We start from the raw sequence: 25,371 nt of genomic DNA, 5'->3' as shown, positions 1-25,371 counted from the left end.
AGAGCAGGTCCCAGAACTCTCTGTATCTATAAAGAGTTGTACAAATGTAAAGAATTGTTATGATTAAGGCATTAGCTTATTATGACAATGCAGTCGAAATGAATCTGAACTCAGAGACTGTTCCGCTGAGTCTTCAATATGTCCAGGTTTTGTATGTGTCACTCCTTCCACCATGAAGGATTTGAACACAGCTCTATTATATTACAGTAGAATGGGCTCAGTGAGGTTTACATGTGCATCTGTTTTTTCTATTGGACATGTGAGCTTGCTGAGGTCAAGAATTGTGCCCTTCATGTTTTTATATCTTAACCTCCAGTACTTAGTCAGGGATTAGTATACAGTAATGAGTTGGAAAATTGTAGTGGGGTGAATAAGTGAGAGAATGAATAAAGTACAAAATAAGGCAACTAGAAAGCAAGGGATTTCTATATTGCAGCATGGGGCAAGCACGCAGCTTCCAGGATGACAGTTTTGAAGGGGACAATACTTAATCGAAGTTTAGTATTTGATGTGTTTATTTTAAAATCAGTCATCTAATATTAGTTTGTTTTTATTTGTATGGCACATTGTAATTTTCAACACTTTTTAACCTTCACTATCTTATTCAGTATTCACAAATGTACACTAACATAGGGAAGTTATGTGGATCAGGCAGGGTATATGTATCAGGCAGGAATAAAGTGTGCTTATGGCAGAGCTCATGTTAGAACCTAATGTTCTGATTTCTTAGCTTGGAGCTCTTCCCTCCATGCTAGGCCACCAGGCCTCTGTGGCTAACCTCGTGGTATCATCTGGGTCTGTCCAACCTCATTTGTGGAACTCAGTTATGTGATTAGGAGAAAAAATGCACAGCCTTGCTTTTGCATCTGGGAAATGATGAAGAATGAATGTTATTTCTTAAATATAAAAAAACATGTAAACTCTAAATATGTAAAAGATACCTGTGTAAAAATTATTAATATTTTAATTTTTAAAACTTGATCTTTATTTTATATTAAACATATTTATCTGATATTAAAATTTTATTTGATATTTGATGCATGTGGTTAGAGGGGCTAAGACATCACCCTGGCTTTGGAAGCTGCAGTCAGGCCCTACAAACATGTATCTTTTCTAATTCTGTCTTTGTAGACCATGACAAATGTTTGCTATTTGTAATATTGTGCTACCTCCAAAAGACTTAACAATTGGACATTTAAAAATAAGTATTTTCAGTTAACATACTAACTAGAAACATGTCTTTTGCAACACACGATGTCATACCATCTTGAGATTAATAATTTGTAATATGATACAGTTTTGCATGGGCTGGAATAAGCAGGTCAAGCTAAAACAACATGAATGGTAAAAGCAATTTTCTGTAACATTAGGAAGAAGTAAACCATGACACTCCTGACCCTTGTAGGCCCTCCAGAAAGAGAAGAAATCAACATGTCTGCTTCTGTGTCTGGAACAGAAGTGATTATGTAGGAACCTGGAGAGGGCTAGCCATGGAGAAAGGTCAATAATAGATAATCACAAGGACATAGTGCTTATTAAAATCTTTTTTCTTTGACATGTTAGAAATGATTGTCCATGGTATTAGCTCTCATCAGGAATTTGTTTTTTTGAAGATCCTGAATGTTTAACCTGCCTGCTACAATTTTTTCCCATGATGGGAGACTCAAGATCGTCTGAAGCCATTGGTCTTCTTTTAACTCAGAGGTTGAGTACCACGATTCCTGAGAGGAAAGAAACAGAACAAAGAAATCATTAGTGCTTCTTGACTTTTGTAATCAAGGTTAGTCCAATATCAAACAAGGCAAAACGTCTTCGATAAAAACCATGTGAACCCATAGACAAAAACGAATCTTGCTGTCCAAACTAGGATACTGACACAGCCCTCTTTAAATACACACATATACTCATACATTCATTCACTTATTCAACAAAACTGAGTATAGGGCTCTGTGCTAGGCACTAAGTGTGGTTTTTGCTTTCAAAGAGTTCACATTCTCAAGGAGAGGAAAGACACGCAGACAGATGTAACACAAAGTGGAAAGTGGCCACAAAGAAGGGCAGAGAGAGGGCATGCTAAGGGGGATTTGGATGAGGGAGAGAGACCATGAGAAGTTAAAGGGGAAGAGGAAGCTCACAATCCTGAACTGTGGACATGTCACCCTTTCTGGTAAGAATCCAGAAAGGCCTATGGTGACTGCTATGGTCTGAATGTTGGCCTCTCCTGAAATTCATATGTTGAAAATTAACCCCCAAGGTAATGGTATTAAGAGTTGGGCCTTTGGGAGGTAATTAGGTCATGAGGGCTCTGCCCTCATAAAAGGGCTGGAGGGAGCAAATTTTCTTTTTCCATCCTTTTGACATGTGAGGACACAGCAAAAGGCACCATCTGTGAGGAACGGACCCTCACCAGACAGCGAATCTCCAGAGCCTTGATCTTGGACTTCCAGCTTCCAAAACTGAGCAGTAGGTTTCTATTGTTTATCAGTGACCCAGTCTAAGATATTTTGTTAACGGCAGCCTGGATAGACTAAGACCTTCCATGCCTGGTGAAACCTAACCAGGCAGTAGGCTTCCGGGCTTCTTTATATGGGTGAGCATCCCCACCCCGGTTTGCTAGCTGATGATACATACTTTGTTCATGTTCAGCCAGCATTTCTCCAGTATATTCCCCTGTGTTTCAGAGAGCCGCAAGGCTGTGTTCAGGAAGAGGCCACATTTCTGCCCATCTCCCATTAATATACAGACGTAAGCCATCAGGTGGTAGAGCCTTGGGCAAAAGACAGGGCCAGTGGTATTTTGAGCCACCAGATTCTCCAAGTTCTAAAGAAAAAAAACCCACAATAGTATATTAGAATTAAACAGGGGTCCTTGACTGTAAGTTATTTCCTTCACAGATGATTTGGGAACATTTCAAGGATTTAAGCAATCGAGTGAGAAAATACATTATAGAGACATACACAGTAGGTATTGGAGATAAGATAATAAATGTCAGGCAGAGTAGCCCCCATGGTCCACTGAGATCAGGAATTGACCTGAGAGATCCCATCATTACTTCTCTGCAATAACTTTTTTAAAAAATTATTTTGATTATTATGATTATTAAGGCAGTACAAGTTAATTGTTGAAAAATTAGGAAAAAAAATTGGCCATTTCTGCATGTAAGGAGCTTGGAAATAACCACTTGGTCCTAGAAACAAGTGAAAAGCTGAACAGGCTGGGCGCAGTGGCTCACGCCTATAATCCCAGCACTTTGGGAGGCCAAGGTGGGTGGATCACAAGGTCAAGAGATCAAGACCATCCTGGCCAACATGGTGAAACTCCGTCTCTACTAAAAATACAAAAATTAGCCAGGCATGGTGGTGCGCACCTGTAGTCCCAGCTACTCAGGAGGCTAAGGCAGGAGAATTGCTTGAACCAGGGAGGCAGAGGCTGCAGTGAGCCGAGATTGTGCCACTGCACTCCAGCCTTGTGACAGAGTGAGACTCCATCTCAAAAATAAATAAACAAATAAAGCTGAACAGACTGGAAGATCAACAACTATTCTTGGATCCATAAGAGAAGTGAGAACACAGGGCAAACTGCTGCCCCTAAGACTGGAGAGACAAACAGATGGAGACTCACAAGTGGAAACCACTGTGGGAACCAGTGCCAGGCTAGAAAAACCTGAACTGTAATTGATGAATTGCTAGAAACTCAGAGTGGACCGGTCTGGGAGTTAAAAACTCTAGGGAGAAGAGGATTCTGGAGAGACGGCAGAGTAGGAAGTACCAACTATTTGTAGCCCCACCTAGACTATCATTACACTGGCAGAATCTGTCAGAATGTAACTATTTTAGAACTCTGGAGTCTACTGAAGGCTTGTAAATACCAGAGGAAGGCTTGGATGGCAAACTGAGGTTAATTTCAGTTTCAGCTCTTAGCACAGCTGCCTGTCCCCCAACCTCAAAACCTGTGGCAGACAGTTGTTGTGCACATGCTCCTGAAGAACCTGCGTACAACTTGTGGGAACAAGGGTGGGCAAAAAGGACCCTGTCTGAGATATCAGGGATCTGTGCTCTGATCACCAATTGCTGCTTCTGATGTAAGAGGTAGGCAGTCATTGTTGCACCTCTCCCGATCATTGCAAGCCCCTCCCACTCCAGTTGAAGTGACTTCCAGTGGATTTAAAGGGCTATTGCCCTTTCCTCCCCCGCCTGTATTTTTCTCTCCACCCACCCTCCACCACCTTGACAGCCAGACATTAAATACTAGGACATTCAAAAGCAACTGCCTATAAAAGGAAAATTAGAAAGTGACTGTGCATGCCTAGGGAAAGGCACAGGCTCAGAAAAGATCTGGGAAGACCTTAAGTTTGCACCTCAGGCTGATCCTTGGCATAGAGACAGCCTACAACAATAAAAAACAAAAACAACAACAAAACCCAGAAAACCCTGGGGAAGAGGGAGAATTTGATATCCAGAGCTATGATATTATTAGATTCAAAGGTCTAGTTTTCAACAACAACAACAAAAAGGCATACCAAGAAACAGGAAAGCATGGCTCATCCCAAGGGGGAAAAAATATCAAGAGAAACTGTCCGTGAAAAAGACCTAATGGCAGATATCCTACACAAAGATTTTTAAACAACTCTAAAGATAATCAAAGAACTAAAGGAAAATGTGGATAAAGTCAAGTAATTGATGTATGAAAATAATGGAAATAACAGTAAAGTGACAGAAAACCTAAAAATACACCAAAAAGAAATTCTGGAGGTGAAAACTGCAATAACTAAAATTTAAAAAAATCACTAGAGGGATTCAAAGGCAGAATTAAACAGGCAGCAGACTTGAAGATAAGACAATGGAAATTATTGAGTCTGAGGAACAGAAAGAAAAAAGATTGAAGAAAAGTTAACAGAGCCTAAGGGACTTGTGGAACACCAAGAAGTGAACCAATAAATGTATTGTGGAAGTCCCTGAAGAAGAAGAGAGAGAGAAAGGACTAGAAAGAATATTTGAAGAAATAATGGTTGAAAACTTTCCAAATTTGATAAAAGACGTGAATATAAACATCCAAGAAGCTCAACAAACTCCAAGTAAGATAAACTTAAAGAGATACACACTGAGACAAACATAATCACTTTTGAAAAGTGAAAGACACGAAACTTGAAAGCAGTGAGAGAAGCAACTAATCACATACAAGACATCTTCAATAAGATCACGAGCAGATTTCTCATCTGAAAATTTAGAGGTCAGAAGGCAGTGGGCCAATACATTCAAAATGTTAAAAAAAAAAAAAAAAAACCCATCAACCAAGAGCCTTCTATTCAGCAAAAGTGTCCTTCAAAGATAAGGGAGAAATTAAGACATTCCCAGACAATCAAAAACAAAGTTAATTACCACCAGGACTTTCTTCCAAAAAATGCCCATGCCTTTAAAAAAAGAAAGAAAAGAAAAGAAAGAAAGACAAGAAATACCTAAAGGAGCCCTGTAGGGTAAAATGAAAGGACAGTCAAAGCTCTAAGAAGAAATAAAGATCTCAACAAAGGTAAATACATGGACAATTAAGTGTTATTGTAATAACAGTTTGTAACTTGTTTTGTTTTCTACGTTTTTAAGAGATTAATACGTTTTTAAAATTTAGTAGCCCAAAAGCTAGTATTATTGTAACTTTGGGTTGTAACTCCACAGTTTGTTTTCTACATAATTGAAGAGACTGATCATTTAAAATAATTATTCATTTATGTTTTGGGGCATATAATGTATAAAAATGTAATTCTGTGACATCAACAACTGAAAGGGGTGGGAAGCTATTAAAGGAGTAGAGTTCTTTGTGCATTACTGAAGTTAACTTTAGGATGCTAAATGTAATCCTCATGGTAACCATAAGGAAAATAGCTATAGAATGGGGAAAGAACTTAAATGTTCCACTATGAAAAATTAAATGCAAAATAAGACAGTAGTTCAGGAAATGAGGAATGAAAAAGCTGTAAGGCATATTGAAAACAAATAGCAAAATGATACACACAAGTCCCTCTTTATCAGTAATTACTTTAAATTGAATTAAACTCTCAACAAAAAAACAAGTTGGCAGAATGGATTTTTTAAAAACATGATCTAATTACATACTAAAAGAAACTCACTTTAGATCCAAAGACACAAATAAATGGAAAGTGAAAAGATAGAAAAAGATACTTTATACAAATAGTAACCCAAAGAGAATAAGGGTGGCTATACTAATGTCAGACAAAATAAACTTTAAATCAGAAAGAAACTTACAAGAGGCAAAGAATAATATTATATATTAATAAAAATTTAAATACAGCAAAATATATATAACAATTATAAACATTTGTTTTATAATTATATTTTTAAAATAAAAATATAACAATTATAAACATTTATGCATCTAATAAGATCGTCAATATATATGAAGCAAAAACTGACAAAATTAAAGGTAGAAATAGACAGTTCTATAATAGTAGTTGGAGACTTCACTAACAGTCAATAATGGATAGATTATACAAAAGATAAGACACAGAGGACTTAGACAACACAATAAACCAACTAAATCTAACAAACATACACTTAATGGGTATAGAGTTGTTGTTTGACAAGATGAAGAGAGTTATGGAGATGGAGGGCAGACATGGATACACAACATTATAAATGTATTTAATACCACTGAACTACGTACTTAAACATGATTAAAATGTTAAGTTTTATGCTATGTGTATTTGGATCACAATAAAAAAAATTAGGCCACACGTGGGCTCATGCCTGTAATCCCAGCACTTTGGGAGGCCAAGGTGGTTGGATCACCTGAGGTCAGGAGTTCGGGACCAGCCTGGCCAACATGGTGAAACCCCATCTCTACAAAAATACAAAAATTAGCCAGGCATGATGGCGGGTGCCTGTAATCCCAGCTACTCGGGAGGCTGAGGCACGAGAATCGCTTGAACCCAGGAGACGGAGGTTGCAGTGAGCCGAGATCGCGCCATTGCACTCCAGCCTGGGCGACAGAGTGAGACTCTGTCTCCAACAACAACAACAACAAAAATTAGACAAAAAAAAACCCCCAAACACCTTCAGGTGAGCCCCCACAGTTTTGTGTGTTTTACCTCCAGAAGCTCAACCAGGATATCTCAGTAAATATTGGAGGAAAAAAAATCTCTCATTCTTTCAGCAGAGGAAGAGGAAAAGGAACCATTTTGAAATATGCCAGAGTACTCCGTTTTTCTAAACAAGGTGTGCCCTCAGGAGAAACTATGTAACCAGAGCCTAACCTCCAGGGGTTTTATTAGAGTCTAACTGATCTTGGGGAAGAGGAATACCCAACTAAACCCAGTTCTAGCCATTATGTCCCACCTAAGGAAGAGGGGACTGAAAAGCACTTGTGAAGTTCTTAGTCCAGAGGAATAGTCTCACTAAAAGACTGAGACCTAATCATAGGACTGTAGAATGCTTTCCCTCTCCTCACACCTTACCATCACATTACTAAAGACTTATTTAGACAAAGTCTTTTTACCTGGTACATCATATCTGGCTATCAAGAAAAATTACAAGGCATACTAAAAGGCAAAAACATAGTTTGAAAACACAAGTCAGAACCAGATATGACAGGGATGTTGAAATTATCAGACTGGGAATTTAAAATAACTATGATTAATATGCTAAAAGCTCTAATGAATAAAGTAGAGAGCATGTAAGAGCAGTATAAGCAGAGAGATGGAAATCCTAAGAACAAAAAATAAATGCTAGAGATCAAAAACACTGTAAGAGAAATGAAGAATGCCTTTGACAGGCTTATTAGTAGACAGGACCCCGCTGAGGAAAGAATCTCTGAGTTCAAGGGCATATCAATAGAAACCTACAAAACTGAAAAGCTAAGAGAGCAAAGACTAGAAAAGAAAAACCATAACAGAATATCCAAGGATTGTGGGATAAGTACAAAAGGTATACTAGATGCATAATAGAAATATCAGAAGGAGAAGAAAGACGAAAGTAACATCAGAAGTACTTGAAGCAAGAAAGAATGAAATGTTTTCCAAATTAAGGTCAAATACCAAACCACAGATCCAGGAAGCTCGCAGAACACCATGTAGGATATATGCCCCAAAACCCCAACACATAGGCATATAATTTGTAAACTACAGAAAATCAAAGATAAAAAATTTTAGGTCAGGCACGGTGGCTCACACCTGTAATCCCAGCACTCTGGGAGGCAGAGGTGGGCAGGTCACTTGAGGTCAGGAGTTCAAGACCAGACTGGCCAACATGGTGAAACCCTGTCTTTACTAAAAATACAAAAATTAGTCAGGCATGTTGGCCTGTAATCCCAGCTACTCAGGAGGCTGTGGCAGGAGAATTGCTTGAACCCAGGAGGTGGAGGTTGCAGTGAGTCAAGATCATGCCACTGCACTCCAGCCTGGGTGACAGAGTGAGACTCCATTTCAAAAAAAAGAGAAAAACAAAAAGTTTTTAAAGAAGCCCAAGGGACTTCTATAAAGGAACAACAACAAAAAAAGAATTGCCTTTCACTTTTCCTCAGAAACCATGCAAGCAAGAAGACAGTGCCATGACCTGTTGACAGGAAAAAAATCCCTGGAATTCTTTACCCAGTGAAATTATCCTTCAAAATTGAAGACAAAATAAAGACTTCTCAAACTAAAATTGAAGGAAGTTGTTGCTAATAGCCCTGACTTGCAAGAAATGTTAAAGAAATTCTTTAGAGAGAAGGAAAATATGTAGTTCAGAAACTTAGATCTACATAAAGAAAGCAAGCATTGAAGAAGGAGTAAGTGGAGGTAAAATAAAAATTTTCCTTTTCTTATTCTAACAGATGATAGTTTGTTCAAAATAACAACAGCAACAATGTGTTCAATTATTCAATTATGTCTACTTATGTAAATACATCTCCTAAGCAGAGATCCCAGACCAGACCACCCAGGCTTTGGACCTGCCAAACTATGAGTTAAGAAGTGGGTGTTGTTTTGGCCTTGGCATGGTGGCTTACACCTGTAATCCCAGCACTTTGGAAGGCTGAGGTGGGTGGATCACTTGAGGTCAAGAGTTCAAGACCAGCCTGGCTAACGTGGTGAAACCCCCATCTCTACTAAAAATACAAAAATTAGCCAGGCATGGTGGCACATGCCTGTAATCCCAGCTACTTGGGAGGCTGAGGTACGAGAATTGTTTGAACCCGGGAGGCGGAGGTTGCAGTGAGTCAAGATTGCGCCACTGCACTCCAGCCTGGGTGACAAAGCGAGGCTCTGTTAAGAAGTGGGTGTTGTTTTAAGCTGTTACTTTGTGGTAATGAGTGACAGAGCAATAGAAAACTAGTACACCTGTGCTCAGTGTTTACAAGAACAAGGCAAACGTGTCAACCCAACACCAGAGATTTAGCCCTTTATTCTCTTAGGGGGCTTGCCCATGCCAGGTTGTAAACTCTTGGAGGTGTTTAATTTGCTCACTCTTGCGCCCCAGCACTCTTGTATTAATATGCTTAATACATATTTGAATTTTTTAAATTGTCGTGTGGAATGATTTGTCTACCAGGATGCTTTATCACAGCAATAGCAATAAAATCATACAGAAAAGTTCTATCCAAGAATAATTAGGCCATGCAATCATATATCTGTAAGATAAAGTACCATGCTTCCTTTTAAATCATGATGTGAAAAATAATTTAATGACAGGAAATTATTCATAATATATTTAATAGCAAATTACAAAATAGAGAAATGTGCATGCACACACACAGAAAAATACTTGAAAAGTGGGATCTCAATATACAAAAAGTACTTATCTCTGAGTAGTAAGGTTATGGGCAATTTATATTTTCTTTCTTTGGGGAAGTGCCTCGAAAACTTCTATTATAAAAATATATGAATTCTATAATGAGAAAATAATTAGCATAGGAAGTAGATAGAGATCCATTTAAGGCATATTTTATACTGGAAACTGGAGAATAGGCCTCACCTTGAGTAGCTCCTCCCCACTGGCTTGGGCATTCTCTGACTGTTCTTTGATTTGTTTTTGAAGGTGAAGAACTTGCCCCTCCATGTACCTAGATATTCCGTCATAGTAAATAAGTGTCATGGTTCTTCTTGGCAAAAGATTTTTAGCTCTATTGGAAAATTTGTAAAAGTTGTCCCATTCCTGAAGTCTGGCATACCTGCATTACCACAAGAGAAAAAGAAAAATCAGTATCACCCATTAGGAATAGGCTGGCTTTCTGAAATGGCTCTCTGGATGTGCAGCTTCCTTTACCTGGGTCTCTGGAAGTGTGTAGTCTCCTGCCTACCCCTGCTTCACACTCCCTAAAAAAGCAGGAAATTATGTGATACAGAGCAAGGAAATAATAAATTTTTTTGATGACTTGAGATGAATAGAATCCTTGGAAACACTCAGGTAATATTAGCCACCATTGAACTCTTTGGCTTTGGCTTTTTTTCTTTTTTTGAGACAAAGTCTTGCTCTTGTCCTCCAGTCTGGAGTGCGATGGCGCAATCTTGGCTCACTGCAACCTCTGCCTCCTGGGTTCAAGTGATTCTCCTGCCTCAGCCTCCCGAGTAGCTGGGATTACAGGTGTGTACCACCACGCCCAGCTAATTTTTTGTATTTTAAGTAGATACGGGGTTTCACCATGTTGGCTAGGCTGGTCTCGAACTCCTGACCTCAGGTGATCCACCCGCCTTGGCCTCCCAAAGTGCTGGGATTACAGGCTGAGCCACCATGCCCGGCCACTTTGGCTTTTTAAATTAAAAAGTGAGGGAGATCAGACACTTGGAGCTGTAGATTCTGGGGCTTGAAGAAATTGTTCCAATACCAAAGAGAGATGATTTAGGCCAGTACTGCTCAAAATGTGGTCCACAGACTAGCATCATCAGTATCACCTGGATTCTCATTAATGCAGGTTCTCTGATTCAGTCCAGGTCTACTGAATCAGACAGGCTCTGGGGGTGTGGCATCTCTGAGTTAACAAGCTCTCCAGGTGATTTTTTTTTTTTTAACCCTTCAAAGTAATTAAAAAGAAGGCATTTATTCCAACAATTCTTACATTGCATGAAATACCTCTTTAATATTCTACCTGCATTTGGAACTACCTTCAGAGTATATGGTATAATCCTTTGAATATTTTCTGTGTAGAAAATCCGATTTTTTTTTTTTTTTTTTTTTTTTAGATGGAGTTTCACCCTTGTTGACCAGGCTGGAGTACAATGGCACGATCTCGGCTCACTGCAACCTCTGCTTCCCGGGTTGAAGCAATTCTCCTGCCTCAGCCTCCTGAGTAGCTGGGATTACAGGCGCCTGCCATCACGCCTGCCTAATTTTTTATATTTTTAGTAGAGACACGGTTTCGCCATGTTGGCCAGGCTGGTCTCGAACTCCTGACCTCAGGTGATCCACCCACCTCGGCCTCCCAAAGTGCTGCGATTACAGGCGTGAGCCACTGCTCCTGGCCTGCTTATAATTTTTTATTTTTTATTTTTTTATTTTTTGAGACCAAGTTTCGCTCTTGTTGCCCAGGCTGGAGTGCAATGGCGCGATCTTGGCTCACCGCAACCTTCGCCTCCTGGGTTCAAGCAATTCTCCTGCCTCAGCCTCCCAGGTAGCTGGGTTTACAGGCATGCGCCACCATGCCTGGCTAATTTTTTTGTATTTTTAGTAGAGATGGGGTTTCTCCATGTTGGTCAGGCTGGTCTTGAACTCCCGACCTCAGGTGATCTGCCGGCCTCGGCCTCCCAAAGTGCTGGGATTACAGGTGTCAGCCACCGCGCCCGGCATGATTTTCTAATAGCCAAATATTTAAAGCCAAATCGGATCAACAGTAGGCAAAACATCTTTCTTCTCCAGGCCATCAACTTCATCTGTGCTGTATTCTTCCATTGTTTGACCACTAACGAAGTGGATGACTCTCCTTGGGACTTTCTTCTTTTTTCCTATGACTCCCAGTTCTACATTTCAAAGCCTCTTTCGTTACTCATCCTTGAGATAAAATTTGGCTATGGTTGTCCTGACATCAACGTTTCCTTTTGGACCATGACTCAGCTTTTTGGATCCCTTAATTTCCTGCCCCGCAGATTCCCCGAATGCCGCGGCGGCCGCAGCTCCCGAGGCTGCGACGGCTTCTCCTCGTTCCACAGGGCCCACTGGCTCCTGGTCCATCGTCGTCGCCACCACAGGGCTGCTGGCGCCGCAGCGCCAGCCTCGCGCCGCGCCTAGCCAAGTCTCTGGGAAGGGGACTCGCCGGCCTTGAGGGGCGGGGCCGGCCCGCGCCTCGCCTAGCCCGCCTGGCTCAGCACCCCGAGAGCGGGCCGATTGCCCTCCAGGTGATTTTTATGCCCACTAAAGTCTGAGCAGCATTGGCCTAGGACACAGCTGTTTAAAAAACTCTCCTGCTGAGATAGACAAGAAAAATAAATTTGGATGATTTCTGGACTTTAGATTCCTTAACCTTTAACTCACATTGGTAAGTTATTTGATTTTGAACTTTAATTGGCAAGAGTAATCAATTTTTGGATTTTAATTTCTCCTCATTAATTTTATAATAAGAGGGGATTTCTTGCCAGGTGCAGTGGCTCATGCCTGTAATCCCAGCATTTGGGAAGGCTGAGGTAGACGGGACCTGAGCCCAGGAGTTGGAGACCAGCCTGGGCAACATCACGACATCCCATCTCTACAAAAAATTAAAATTAGCCAGGCGTGGTGGTATGTGCCTGCAACTCCAGCTACTCAGGAACCTGAGGTGTTTGGGAGGATCACTTGAGCCTGGGAAGGCGAGGCTGCAGTGATCCGCGATCGCACCACGGGACTCCAACCTGGGTGACACAGCAAGACTGTCTCAGAAAGAAGGAAGGGGTGGATTTCTATTCCAATTTGGAGCTGTTCTAACCTGTAGCATTTTATATAGGAATGTCTTCATATTGTCATTTAGTCTCATCACAAACCTCTGATAGACCATACGGTTGCATATAATTAAGATAGGAAATAAAATAATAGGGGGCGATTTTCAGTCTTGGGGATAGTCATGGAAATAATTTAATGAATGTTCTGTTCTGACCCATTTTAGAACCTTAGCATACATCTCCTTCCTTAAGGGTATGACCATAATAGCTACATGCTTAACTGAGTTAAAAACGTAGTAGGTTAAAGGAATTGAGCCTTAGGCTTAATGAGTTAATGGGGTGCGGGGAGAATGCTGCTTCCTCACTCCTGAAATTTCCTTCCATGTAAGGGGCCTCTATTTGGTGCAAAGCACCAGAACTCTTTCCCTGCTTTACTTGCCCCTTCAATGATAAGGAGAGATCTTGCTGGTGATTTGGGAGAGGAATTGGGCAAGTATAACTCAGTCCGTGTCTCTCTCTATCTTGAGAGCCAGTGAAGCCAACAGGGAGTGTGGTACTGATCTCTCTGCTACAAGAGGCCTGCCTCCATGTGAGTAGACCTACAGTTTTCCAGAACTGCCTGCTGCTGAATGGGTTAAGTCTAATTCCAGGGCTCAATATTACAAAGCCCGCTTTTGTGAAGATATAAGCCATGTCTTCCAACATTGGCTTTGTCAATCCATGTGATTAGATATGGGCAGGTGCCGGGTGGGCAAGTGGTGCTATTCATTAGTCTTCCTCAAACCCCAGCACCCCTCTGAAGAAAGCAATCTTTTCTTATTTATCACTGTATCACCACAACATGATATGTTTGCGATAAATGTTTATTGCATGGATGTAATTGAGATAAATTTACTTTTCTGTCCTTGGCCAAGGGGGATGAACTAGTTGATCCCTAACATGTCCCTCAGTGTAAATATCCTCTGACACCCTTAAGCTGTCTCAGGTATAAATTATGAATACTTTCTAAAAGATTTTTCAAGAACTCTTCCTTGGGATTCAACATTTTCACTTTGGGAATTTAGTGATATGCCACACATTGTTACCAGATAGCTACAGAGGAATAAAGTCCCAGGAGGAGTCCACTGTGGAACTTGAGGATTCTGTTGTTTTCGTATTGGTGTATGAATTCCAAACATTCTTCAAATGTTCTATAAACAAAACCTAAGACAGAGAGGAATGGGTGAGAGTTATTAGTAGGTGTGGGTGATCATCCTTCTAGCCTAGTCACTCTCAGTTGAATTTCCCACTGCAGGGAGAGTTGCCTTTGATTATTGTATGAATCCAGAGGGTCCCGTGGATTGCAACAACCTCATGACTGGATTGCCCTGTGTTTGCTGAGTCCCACCTATTGGGGAATGTTATGGATATATACTACAGTTCCACAGTACCGACCAGGCAGGTGTGGGGTTTAAACTAATCCTTCCTGGCCTTAGTGCAGCCTAGGACTTCTCTGTCTCTCCACACATGCTTCCTTTGTTGGTGGCAATGTCTGCATCCCCTTTCAAGATCACGTGTGGGGAAAACAATTCAGGTTGGTTCCTGCGGTTTAGTGTGTACACTTCAAGTGACCTACTTGGTGTCACTTGAAGGTTATCAGAAGTAACTTATTTTCCAAATCACCAATAGCTACCAGCCTGGAACTCTCACCTCAAGCAATCTAGTCCTTCATTCTAAAGCATGAAGTCTCTAAGTATATCCTGCTAAAAGTTAAAAACCCCTGGTAAAAGGCACATAGTAAGACAGTCAGCCACTATCACTTAGGTGCAAATTGATCTGACAGTTTAACTGGCAGCTCATATCCATCAGGTTCCTTCAGACTTAATTCTCCTTCTTGCCGTGCCTTTACAATCTCGGCACCTGCTAGACAGTGCTTCAGCTCACACAACCAGCCTCTCTCCATCCCTGCCCTGTAAGTCCACCAGCCAGAAACCTAGTGGTCCCAAAGCCCCAACCTGAGAGCTGCCACACCACACCAGCACAGGTGTCACACCCCCAAGTTCTTTTACATTCCAAACCCACACTTACCAGAATAAAGCAGGATGTCCAAGCAGACAAAATAGAAAAATGCCTTGCTGAAGATGTGTTCCTGTGTTACAGAAAGCTCCCACAGCCGCCCCAGCACCTGGATCAATTGCGGGTACCTATGGAAAAGAAAAGGTAGTGGCCATTAAAAAGTGGTGTATATTGTAATCCCAGCACTTTGGGAGGCTGAGGTGGGTGGATCACGAGGTCAGGAGTTCGAGACCAGCCTGGCCAACATGGTGAAACCCCATCTCTACTAAAAATACAAAAATTAGCTGGGCATGGTGGCGGGCGCCTGTAATCCCAGCTACTTGGGAGGCTGAGGCAGGAGAATCGCTTGAAACCAGAAGGCAGAGGTTGTGGTGAGCCAATATCGCACCACTGCACTCCAGCCTGGGCAAAAGAGCGAAACTCCATCTCAAAAAAAAAAAAAAAAAAGCAGTGGATATAATGGACTTTGGGGCCTCGGAGGGGAGGGGAGGAGGGAAGTGAGGAATAAAAGACTACATGTTGGGTATGTGTACACTGCTCGGGTGACAGGTGCACTAAAATCTCAGAATTCACCTCTATAAAATTCATCTATGTGACCGAAAACCATTTATACCCCCAAAGCTATTGAATAAAAAAAGCAGTGGATAGGATGAGGTTCAGTAAAGTCCCTTCCTGGTCTAGTCTTGGTCCTTCTCAGTAATTTGGAACCAAATATACCTCTTAAACAGATTTCAAACACACCCCTATCCAGGACTAAAACCTCAATCTCAAATTGGCTCTTTTTTCAAATTGTTCTTTCCTGGGTCCTCTATATCAGGGTGACCAGAGTCAGAGCAAATTGGCCTTGACCTCTAGTCCTGGTTGCTATTCTCTGGCCATTTGCCTCCCTGGAAGATTTTCCCTTTGTCTCCACCTGACAGAAGTGGAGGCCTGATTCCCACAGCTGGTATGACTGTCTGACTACCCTCTGATCACTGGCCAGAGCAACCAGATTAGAGATGATGCATGGCAAAGAATTCTGTTTAAAATAAAAAAGACAAGACCTGGCGCAGTGGCTCATGCCTGTAATCCCAACACTTTGGGAGGCTGAGGTGGGTGGGTCACTTGAGGTCAGGAGTTCAAGACCAGCCTGGCCAACAGGGTGAAACCCCCTCTCTTCTAAAAAATACAAAAATTAGCTGGGTGTGGTGGCACGTTGCCTGTAATCCCAGCTACGTGGGAGGTTGAGGCAGGAGAATTGCCTAAACCCGGAAGGCAGAGGTTGCAGTGAGCCAAGATTGCACTACTGCACTCCAGCCTGGGAGACAGAGCAAGACTCTGTCTGAAAAAAGAAAAAAGGGTGACTACTATCAGTTACATTTTCTTACTGCAAACTCTACTCCCTTCCCCACCCTAGGACTAGGCTAAAGTTGAACCCAGAATACTCAATAATATGGCCTCCTCCCCCTGATTTTGGAAAATGCTTTAAGATAAATACCTGCTGTTCAGAAGGAGACATCTGCTAAGTCTGCAGAGGGACTGATAATGTCGGTTGGGATTCTGGAGCAGTGCCCACATCTGAAGGGCTCGGGAGCCTGGGAAGAAAACAATTCCAGTATATTGTGGGGCATTCCTTGTATCCTCATATCCCATCTTGCCCAGCCAGCCCTTACCTAACTCAATGGCCAAATCCAGGTGTCCCATTATGAGCTTGTTGAAGACCAGTGTCTCAGCCACGTATGCCACGATTTCAATGCCCTCGCCTTTCAGGGGGAGGTTGAAGATGTGCTCCATGGCCATGACTTCATATTTGAACCACACACCTTGGTAGCCAGCCAGGTGGTGGTATAGCGAATAGTCTAGGTAAGCCTTAATGATCTGAAATGGCAGAGTGGAGGAAGAGTGAGGCAGAACGCAAAGCAGAAAGCTCAGGAACATCACTCAATGTCTGCCAGTAAATGTTTGTTTATTAAGCCTGGGAATAGAGCTGGACATTTGGCCGAAGCCATGGGCTTAGAAACAGAAATCAAATTGGGTTTCTGCTACCTGTTTACTGAGTCATTCAGGATAAGCTTGATGGCCCCTTGCCCATGTAGTCCTTAAATGAAATATAAAAATTTTAATTTCTGTGAAAAATAAAAGCAATAGCTTACATATTAGATGTATAATTGCAGAGCAAAAAGCCTGCAAGGATACACTCCAAAGTGTAAACAGTAGTTATCTATTTGTTGGGGGTGGGAGGAGAGATTTTACTTTATGCACCTCTGTGATGTTTGTTATAACAAGCATGTATAACTTTTGTAATTTAACAAAAAAGAAAGAAAGGTTGGTTTGGTTTGTTTGGCTTTTTTTTTTTTTTTTTTTAAATAAGGACTAGTTTTAAACCTAATTTGGAGGTCAGGTGCAATGGCTCACATCTATAATCCCAGCACTTCTGGAGGCCGAGGCAGGAGGATTGCTTGAGCTCAGGAGTTCCAGATGAGCCTGGGCACAATAGTGAGACCCTGTTTCAACAACAACAAAAACTAGCCAGGCATGGTGGCATATGCCTGTAGTCCTACCTACTCAGGAGGCTGAGACGAGAGGTCACTTGAGCACAGGAGTTTGAGCCCAGCCTGGGCAATATAGTGAGACCTGATCTCTACAAAAGATTTTTTTAAAAAATAGCCAGCATGATGACACAAGCCTGTAATCCTAGCTACTCAGGAAGCTGAGGTGTTTGGGAGGATCACTTGAGCAGGGGAGGTTGAGGCTGCAGTGAGCCATGATCATGCCACTGCACTCCAGCCTGGGTGACTGAGTGAGACCCTTCTCAAAAACGAACAAACAAATAAATCTAATTTGCAGATTTAAGAGAAACTGGTTACTCTAAACAACTCTTTAAAAAGATAAAGTTGCTTCAGAGTATACATGCTTAGAGAATAGTGAGGAGAAAAGGGTTCCTTCTAAAGAGGCAGTTTTATTATATATACAAAAACAAAATAATACATGTAAACCACTTTGAAAAATACAAACAGGAAAAATAAAGTATCTCTAGTGGTGGGAGTATTGGGGTCGGGGAAGTGTTTTAGAGTAGAGGCTTTTTTCTTGGAATTCCTCAGATGGGACAAAATAAGCAGCCTACAAATTCTGTGTTATAGGCAGGTCCCTGGATACTTAAACCACATCAGTCTTAGAGAATTCCTTTCTTCCTGGTTTGGAACATGTTCCAGATAATGCTACCGGAAGGTAAGGATAGCCAGAAATGGTGGTGGGGGAGAGAGAAGTGTTGGGCACGAGAAATCCAAGGCTGTAATAAAGCCTAGGACCTCTTGGATTTGGACCAAGAGAATGGAGGTCCAACTGCTTCACTTTACAGAGAAAATATAAAGCTCCTTGTTTATGCGGCTTTTCGGTGGTCACACTGCAGATAGGCGGAGTCCTGGAAACCACCCTCTGGCTCTCAGTCTGGTTCTTTCCATTCTCCCATGCTGAGTCCCTCACCTGCCTTTGAGCACTGAGGGGAGCGCTTCTTTGCTTTCAATCCCAGCCACCTTGATGACAAATGTCTTGGTTCACATTCTATCCTGACTTTTTATTTTCCCCACCCCAACTCTACCACAATTGTTAGGATATAGCTCCAAGTGTGGAGAAGTATTTCAGTCCATATAAATTTCTTGAGCAACTGCAAATGTTCTAGAAACTTAGGATGTGAACAAGACAGCTGAAGAGGTCCTTGCTTCCAAGGGATTTACACACTGGTAAGGGAGAGAGACCAAGAACCAATGCAGGAGCAAACAAGAAATTGTCAAATGGTAATAATACCTATTAAAACAGAGTGACAAGTTAGAAAGTGAATGGGTGGCCATGACCAGTTCCCTCCAAGCAGAGGAAACATCCAGTGACAGATGAGATTAAACTTCTGTGTTTGAGGAACCAAAAGAGGACCAATATGGCTGGGCTTATGGCTGCTTCATGGCCTACAGAGCTAGAAGAGGATGGGAAATAGGCAGGGGTCAATCTTGATGGGCTTTATAAATACTTCTGTATTCTAGGAGAGCCAGCCTAAATTCACCAAAAGGAACTAATGTAGAGGACAGACTCCAGGTTAGGAATCTAAGCTCCTCCAACAGTAGCTCCTCGGTGCTACTTGACCCCTTCCCTTAATTCTTGACAACTAATGGCTCCAGGAGGAAGAAACCCAGACTTAATGTACTTTTTTTTTTTTCCTGAGATGGAGTCTTGCTCTGTCGCCCAGGCTGGAGTGCAGTGGAGTGATCTCTGCTCACTGCAAGCTCCACCTCCTGGGTTCACACCATTCTCCTGCCTCAGCCTCCCGAGTAGCTGGGACTACAGGTGCCCGCCACCACGCCCGGCTAATTTTTTTTTTTTTTTTTTTTTTGTATTTTCAGTAGAGACAGGGTTTCACCGTGGTCTTGATCTCCTTACCTTGTGATCCGCCCACCTCGGCCTCCCAAAGTGCTGGGATTACAGGCATAAGCCACCATGCCCGGCCTGCTGATTTAATGTACTTTTATAAAGGAGCAAGGTCACTCTCATTAGATGAGTTTGATTTAGCTTAGTAATTTCTTGATCATGTCTCCTGATATCTTCTTCATCCAGTCAAAGGCTTCTTTGGTTATGACCTAGACTAGTGGTTCTCCCAATTCATCCTGGGAGCCCTAGGGATCCCTGGCACCTTTTCAGAGACCACATGAGGTCAAAGCTAGTTCCATAATATCCAGGCATTTTAAATTAAAAAAAAAATTTTTTTTTTGAGTTGGAGTCTCGCTCTTGTCATCCAGGCTGGAGTGCAATGGTGTGATCTCATCTCACTGCAACCTCTGCCTCCTGGGTTCAAGCAATTCTCCTGCCTTGGCCTCCTGAGTAGCTGGAATTACAGGCACCCACCACCACACTCAGCTAATTTTTGTATTTTTAGTAAAGATAGGGTTTCCCCATGTTGGCCAGGCTAGTCTCGAACTCCTGACCTCACGTGATCCGCCCACCTCAGCCTCCCAAAGTGCTGGGATTACAGGCGTGAGCCACCATGCCCCGCTAATATCCAGGCATTATTTGTGACAGGAAAAATAGTGAAAGACCTTAAAATGCGCAAAAACACAACTTAGTGGGGATCCTATCTAGCTTACTAATCAAAGTTATCTCTATTTTTCTTTGGACTATCTTACAACTATGTTGCAGAAAACTGATATTAATATAAGTGATATGATTTGTTTTTCATAGAAATGTAAATATTCAGTGGAATACAAGTGATTATTATGCTGTTACTAGACAAGTTTTGTATCCATTGGTAAACAGATTCTCCTTGGAACCACTTGGTTCCAATCTTACTAATTTTGATTGAGTCAACTCAGTGAGTTAAATAAAATCTTTGATGTGTACTTTCCATATTTGTTATCAGTTATAATTCTATCTTTTTAAAAAAGAATTATCCTTTAACATTTTTCTCTTTCACCCTCATTCTCTCATGAATATACACTGGAGTCTTCCAGAGGCAACATATGTGATACTGCAACAGTGAAAGCAGAAGCAGATGTGAGAATCTAGTTGTCTTCTAAGAAGCCAGATGTTAAAATATTGGCAAAAATTTAATATAATGCCACATTTCCCATTTTTTGTTTGCGGAACAGAGTTTTAAAAAATGAAAATGGTAATTATGTTAATATGTAATAGGCTTGTTATCTTTATTTTAAAATAATATTTTAGGCCAGGTGCAGTGCCTCATGCCTGTAATCCCAGCACTTTGGAAGGCCAGTGTGGGCAGATCACTTGAGGTCAGGAGTTCAAGACCAGCCTGGCCAACATGATGAAACCCCGTCTCTACTAAAAATGCAAAAATTAGCTGGGTGTGGTGGCGCATGCCTATAGTCCCAGCTACTCGGGAGGATGAGACAAGAGAATCTCTTGAACCCGGGAAGTGGAGGTTGCAGTGAGCCAAGATGGTGCCACTGCACTCCAGCCTGGGTGACAGAGCAAGACTCCATCTCAAAAAAAAACCAGCAAAAATAATAATAATAATATTTTAGAATTTTCTCGGCTTTTGTTTCTTATATGATATCAATAGATTCAACCCATATAAATAAAAGCTATTCGGGATCTTCAATAATTTTTAAGAGTGTGAAGTGATCCTGGAGCCAAAGTGTTTGAGAACTGCTGGCCTTGTGAAAACAAGCCAGTCAGAAAGTCTTCTATTATTATATCCTCAGAATTTTGAATCCTAATTGGCTTTCACTAGGCTTTTCTTCCCAAATGAAATTCAGAAACTTAAAGGAGCAGCTACAAAAATCCCCTACCTGGAAACAATTTTGAGTTTCCAGTGCAGTATTCATTTGCATCATAACTGCCAGGTGGGCATAATACTTGCAATGAAAAAGATAACTGTAGCTATAGATGCGCCACAGCAAGGAAAGGCAGACAGTTTGCCGGTAAAGTTGTGCCAGCCTCTTCTTCCTATTGGATAAACACAAATGGAACATAAAAGGTACCATCATTACCATGATTTAGGGGAGCACAGGTACATGGTGTCCTCACTATGGGCCTGGGAATCAAAACTGACTTGAATTTGAGGCCTGTCTCCATGACTGACAAACAAGCACATTAATTTTTATGGAGCACATTTTCTTCATTGTAAAATGGGAATCATAATACCTACTTTATAATGATTAAGATAATTTATGTAAAGCGTCTGTCCTGTGTCAGGTAATTGCTAAATGAAGCTATTTAAAAAGCACATTGATATTATTCATCACATTTGATTCTGATGACAGTCCTGTAAGAAAAGAGTGGACTAACTGACTCCATTTTACATTTGAGGAAGGTGAGACTCAGGTTAAGTAATTAAGGCAAAGACACACAGCTGGAATGTGGTGGTGCCAGGATTCCAACTCCATCTACCTCCAGCCCAAAAGCCCAATGTATTATTTTCTCCATTGCACACTGCTTTCAGGAACTACTTCTCAGCTCAACAAAGGTGTGAAAGGAAAATAAAAACTCAGGATCCCAGTTCACTATGCCAAAAGGAAAAAATTAAGCTGAAAGCTGAGTCATGCAAGAAGTTACCTTTCCTTTTGTTCCTTAGCAGACAGCTACAGATAAAAAGTTAAGTATCTGTACAGGTAGCTACTCTATGTCCGCCTTATCCTACGTTAAGTGCCTATTTACTGAGTGTGAGACAATACATAATTGACTATTCCCCTAGCTGCTCCTATTCTCTTGCAACATGTGGATTATTATCATGCCCTCCCTCATTTTCCTCCAGCCCACTTTTCCCCTTTAAATACTGCAGTCTCAAACAGGGACTGTTTCTGTGGTTTTGTGGGTTTTTTTCTTCTGGGCATGTCCTTAACCTTGGCAAAATAAACTTACAGATTGATTGAGACCTGTCTTGGGTACTTTTCAGTTTAGAAAAAAAAAAAAAGAAGAGGATTTTTTGTTTTTTGAGCCTCGCTCTGTTGTCCAGGTTGGAGTGCAGTGGCATGATCTCAGCTCACTGCAACCTCTGCTTCCCAGGTTCAAGCGATTCTCTTTCCTCTGCCTCCCCAGTAGCTGGGATTACAGGCACACACCACCATGCCTGGCTAATTATTTTGTGTTTTTAGTAGAGATGGGGTTTCGCCATGTTGGCCAGGCTGGTCCTGAACCCCTGACCTCAGGTGATCCGCCTGCCTCAGCCTCCCGAAGTGCTGGGATTGCAAGCGTGAGCCACTGCGCCCGGCCAAAAAATGAGCATTTTTAACTATTGCGTTTTGAAAGGAAAATATCTTGGGCCCCCAAAATCACTAAGGAAAACTCAAGCTGGAAACTACTTAGGGCAAACCTGCCTCCCATTCTATTCAAAGTCACTCCTCTGCCCTTTGAGATAGATGCATATCTGATTTGCCTCCTTTGGAAAGGCTAATCAGAAACTCAAAAGAATGCAACCGTTTGTCTCACCTATCTGTGACCTGGAAGCTCCCTCCCAACTTCCTGCCTTTGCTTCAAGTTGTCCCACCTTTCCAGACCGAACCAATGTACTTCTTACATATGTTGATTGATGTCTCCTGTCTCCCCAAATGTATAAAATTAAGCTGTGCCCCGACCACCCTGGGCACATGTCGTTAGGACTTACTGAGGCTGTGTTACAGGCGTGTCCTCAACCTTGGCAAAATAAACTTTCTAAATTATGATGTGGAAATGATTTTTTAAAAAGGTTCTAAGGAAACATGGACAGGGTAAAATCTCTCTTTTTTTTTTTTGAGACGGAGTCTCGCTTTATTGCCCAGGCTGGAGTGCAGTGGCGTGATCTTGGCTCACTTTAACCTCCACCTCCCTGGTTCAAGCAATTCCCCTGCCTCAACCTTCCGAGTAGCTGGGATTACAGGTGCACGCCACCACACCTGGCTAAATTTTTTTTGTATTTTTAGTAGAGACGGGGTTTCACCATGTTGGCCAGACTGGTCTCGAACTCCCAACTTCAGGCAATCCGCCCGCCTCAGCCTCCCTAAGCGTTGGTATTACAGGCGTGAGCCACAACACCCAGCCCTGGGTAAAATCTCTTATAGGGCATTCGTGAGGGTCATGGACACTCTGACATTAAATGTTGTTCCATGTCATACTCATTTTTGAGATGAGAACCTTTTGACCTGTGGATATTTTAAGCCAACAGCTCCTCAGTTTTTTCTTCTTCAACACTTTTCTACCTTTTCCCTTTGTGCAGGTACTTCTTACTCCTTTTACAAAATGTGAAATGTGTAAATTACCTGTTTTAGCAGATGAAAATACAGGATGCCCAATTAAGTTTGAATTTTAAACCTAATAATTTTTATGGAATGCATATGTCCTAAATATTTCATATGATAGATGTATACTAAAAAAAGTATTCACTGTTTATCTGAAATTCAAATTGAGGCATCCTGCAACCCTATGTGTAATGCAAAGACCACTGCCTTCTCAGAGAGATCTCTGCTGAACATCTCCCAGCCCTTCCTCTTGGGGTTTCCAGAAACAGCCAGGTTTTCCCAGGAGCCCACCTCCAACGTGCACAGGAGCTCAGCTCCATTACATTTCCTTTTCACCTCAGGATTCCCTACATTTAAAGGAACATGTTTGGAAGCTGGGGAAGGCAGTTTCTGATGGGGTTGCAAAAGAGTTGTAGTAGCTTGCTCGTAGGAATAGATGTTTGTATCTTAGGCAGAACCTATAGTAATATAGCTACAGAGCTCCCCCAAGATGGAAGAGGTGTCCTCTGTCAGCTCTCCAGGTACCCAACAAGGAGGCATCTCCTTTGGCATGAATTGCTAGATAGGTGGAATATTTTTGAAAACATTTATTATAGAATAATTCAAGCATACACACAGCAAACAAGAGTATGATGAGCAAAATGCACTCAACACCTACCTTCAACAACTAGCAACATGCTTATTTCATCTACCTCTCCACTCACTATTTCTTCCCACTCATTATTATTATAGTTATCTTATAGGTAGAATTTATATATATTGAAATGCCCAAATCTTAACAGTACAATTTTGACCAACGGATACCCCCCCATGTAACCCATATCCCTATTGAGATTCCTAGATGGGTGGGAGTTTTGTCCTTTGGCAAATGTCTTCAGGGCTTGCTATTTTTCTTTGGGGCGGGGCAAAACCCAGTGTCTTAGCACCTAATGGAAGAGGGCTTGTGACTGAGGGCCCAGGAGCAGTGGTGCAGGTTCCATCCAATGAGAACAGGGATGGCCATGGGGGTTAAAGGGCTAGATGAGTTAGGATGGACCCTAGAACTTACCTTACAACGAGGTCCCTTATGTTTGAGTCATCAAAATTCCCTTTGGCAAAAACTGCCTGTAAAGTACTTTGTGGCAACCCTGGTCTGGGAGCGCCTCCCACACTCGCCCCCTCCCCAATGAATGGTCAGAGCCAAACAGGAGTCCTTGTGCCCCCTGGAGGCCAGGCTTTGGGGGCTGACTTGGATTACGTGTAGGCCTTTCTGGGGAGTGAGACTAAACAGTCTGCTCTCCCCAGCTCCTTCCCTTACCCTGGAGGTGGGCTCTCTTGGGCCTGCCGATTCACATAATGAAAGTGTCTGTTTTTCTCGATATGGATATGGAGAAACAAGGAGATTAAGTTGTAAGGAAAGATTTGGTTGAGGAGCTTCAGTGCCTTCCTCAGCATTTTCTTGGCAAGCACTATCTGGCCCATATTGAAACAGACCTACAGGGAGGTGGGAGGGAAGAGAGGAAAAGAGGAAAACGATGATTCTAACTTAATTAGTAGGTCCCAACAATCCATATTTTGGGGATTCTTATCAAAAAAGGTAATTTATGGACCAGAAACAAAATCTTCCTGTGCCTGGCATAATAGAAAATGTCTATTGGATATATGCATGAAGGGTGGTTGAATGACTAGGATTTAGCATCTTAGTTGTGCATTGCCTACCTCTGAGACAATGTTTACCCATTCAGGTCCATTTTTAGAGATTGTAACAAAAATATTTCATAAAGGTGTCAACCTGGGCCGGGCACGGTGGCT

At 41.8% G+C, this 25,371-nt stretch overlaps 1 protein-coding gene across 10 annotated transcripts in view; it reads right to left on the bottom strand.

Moving 5' to 3' along the window:
• Positions 1-1,267: 1,267 nt before the first annotated feature.
• The window catches only part of ADCY10 (adenylate cyclase 10), a 106,961-nt gene continuing 82,857 nt past the window's right edge, over positions 1,268-25,371 (bottom strand). For 9 of the 10 annotated variants that reach the window (XM_016931788.4, XM_016931836.4, XM_003308592.7 and 6 more), the window contains 9 exons: positions 24,878-25,053; positions 21,157-21,313; positions 16,537-16,741; positions 16,362-16,458; positions 14,897-15,012; positions 13,915-14,032; positions 9,960-10,155; positions 2,632-2,820; positions 1,268-1,721 (listed from right to left, as the gene is read on the bottom strand). In XM_016931788.4, the coding sequence (XP_016787277.2) occupies positions 1,560-1,721; positions 2,632-2,820; positions 9,960-10,155; positions 13,915-14,032; positions 14,897-15,012; positions 16,362-16,458; positions 16,537-16,741; positions 21,157-21,313; positions 24,878-25,053 (1,416 nt within the window). In that variant the 3' untranslated portion in view covers positions 1,268-1,559. The remainder of the gene's footprint in view (positions 1,722-2,631; positions 2,821-9,959; positions 10,156-13,914; positions 14,033-14,896; positions 15,013-16,361; positions 16,459-16,536; positions 16,742-21,156; positions 21,314-24,877; positions 25,054-25,371) is intronic. The other variant, XM_063811589.1, reaches the window with a different exon arrangement.

Source organism: Pan troglodytes, chromosome 1 (genome assembly GCF_028858775.2).
Source record: "Pan troglodytes isolate AG18354 chromosome 1, NHGRI_mPanTro3-v2.0_pri, whole genome shotgun sequence".
NCBI classification, from domain to species: domain Eukaryota; kingdom Metazoa; phylum Chordata; class Mammalia; order Primates; family Hominidae; genus Pan; species Pan troglodytes.
The sequence above is the reverse complement of the archived record's forward strand: the minus strand, read 5'-3'. Positions and strand labels throughout refer to the sequence as shown.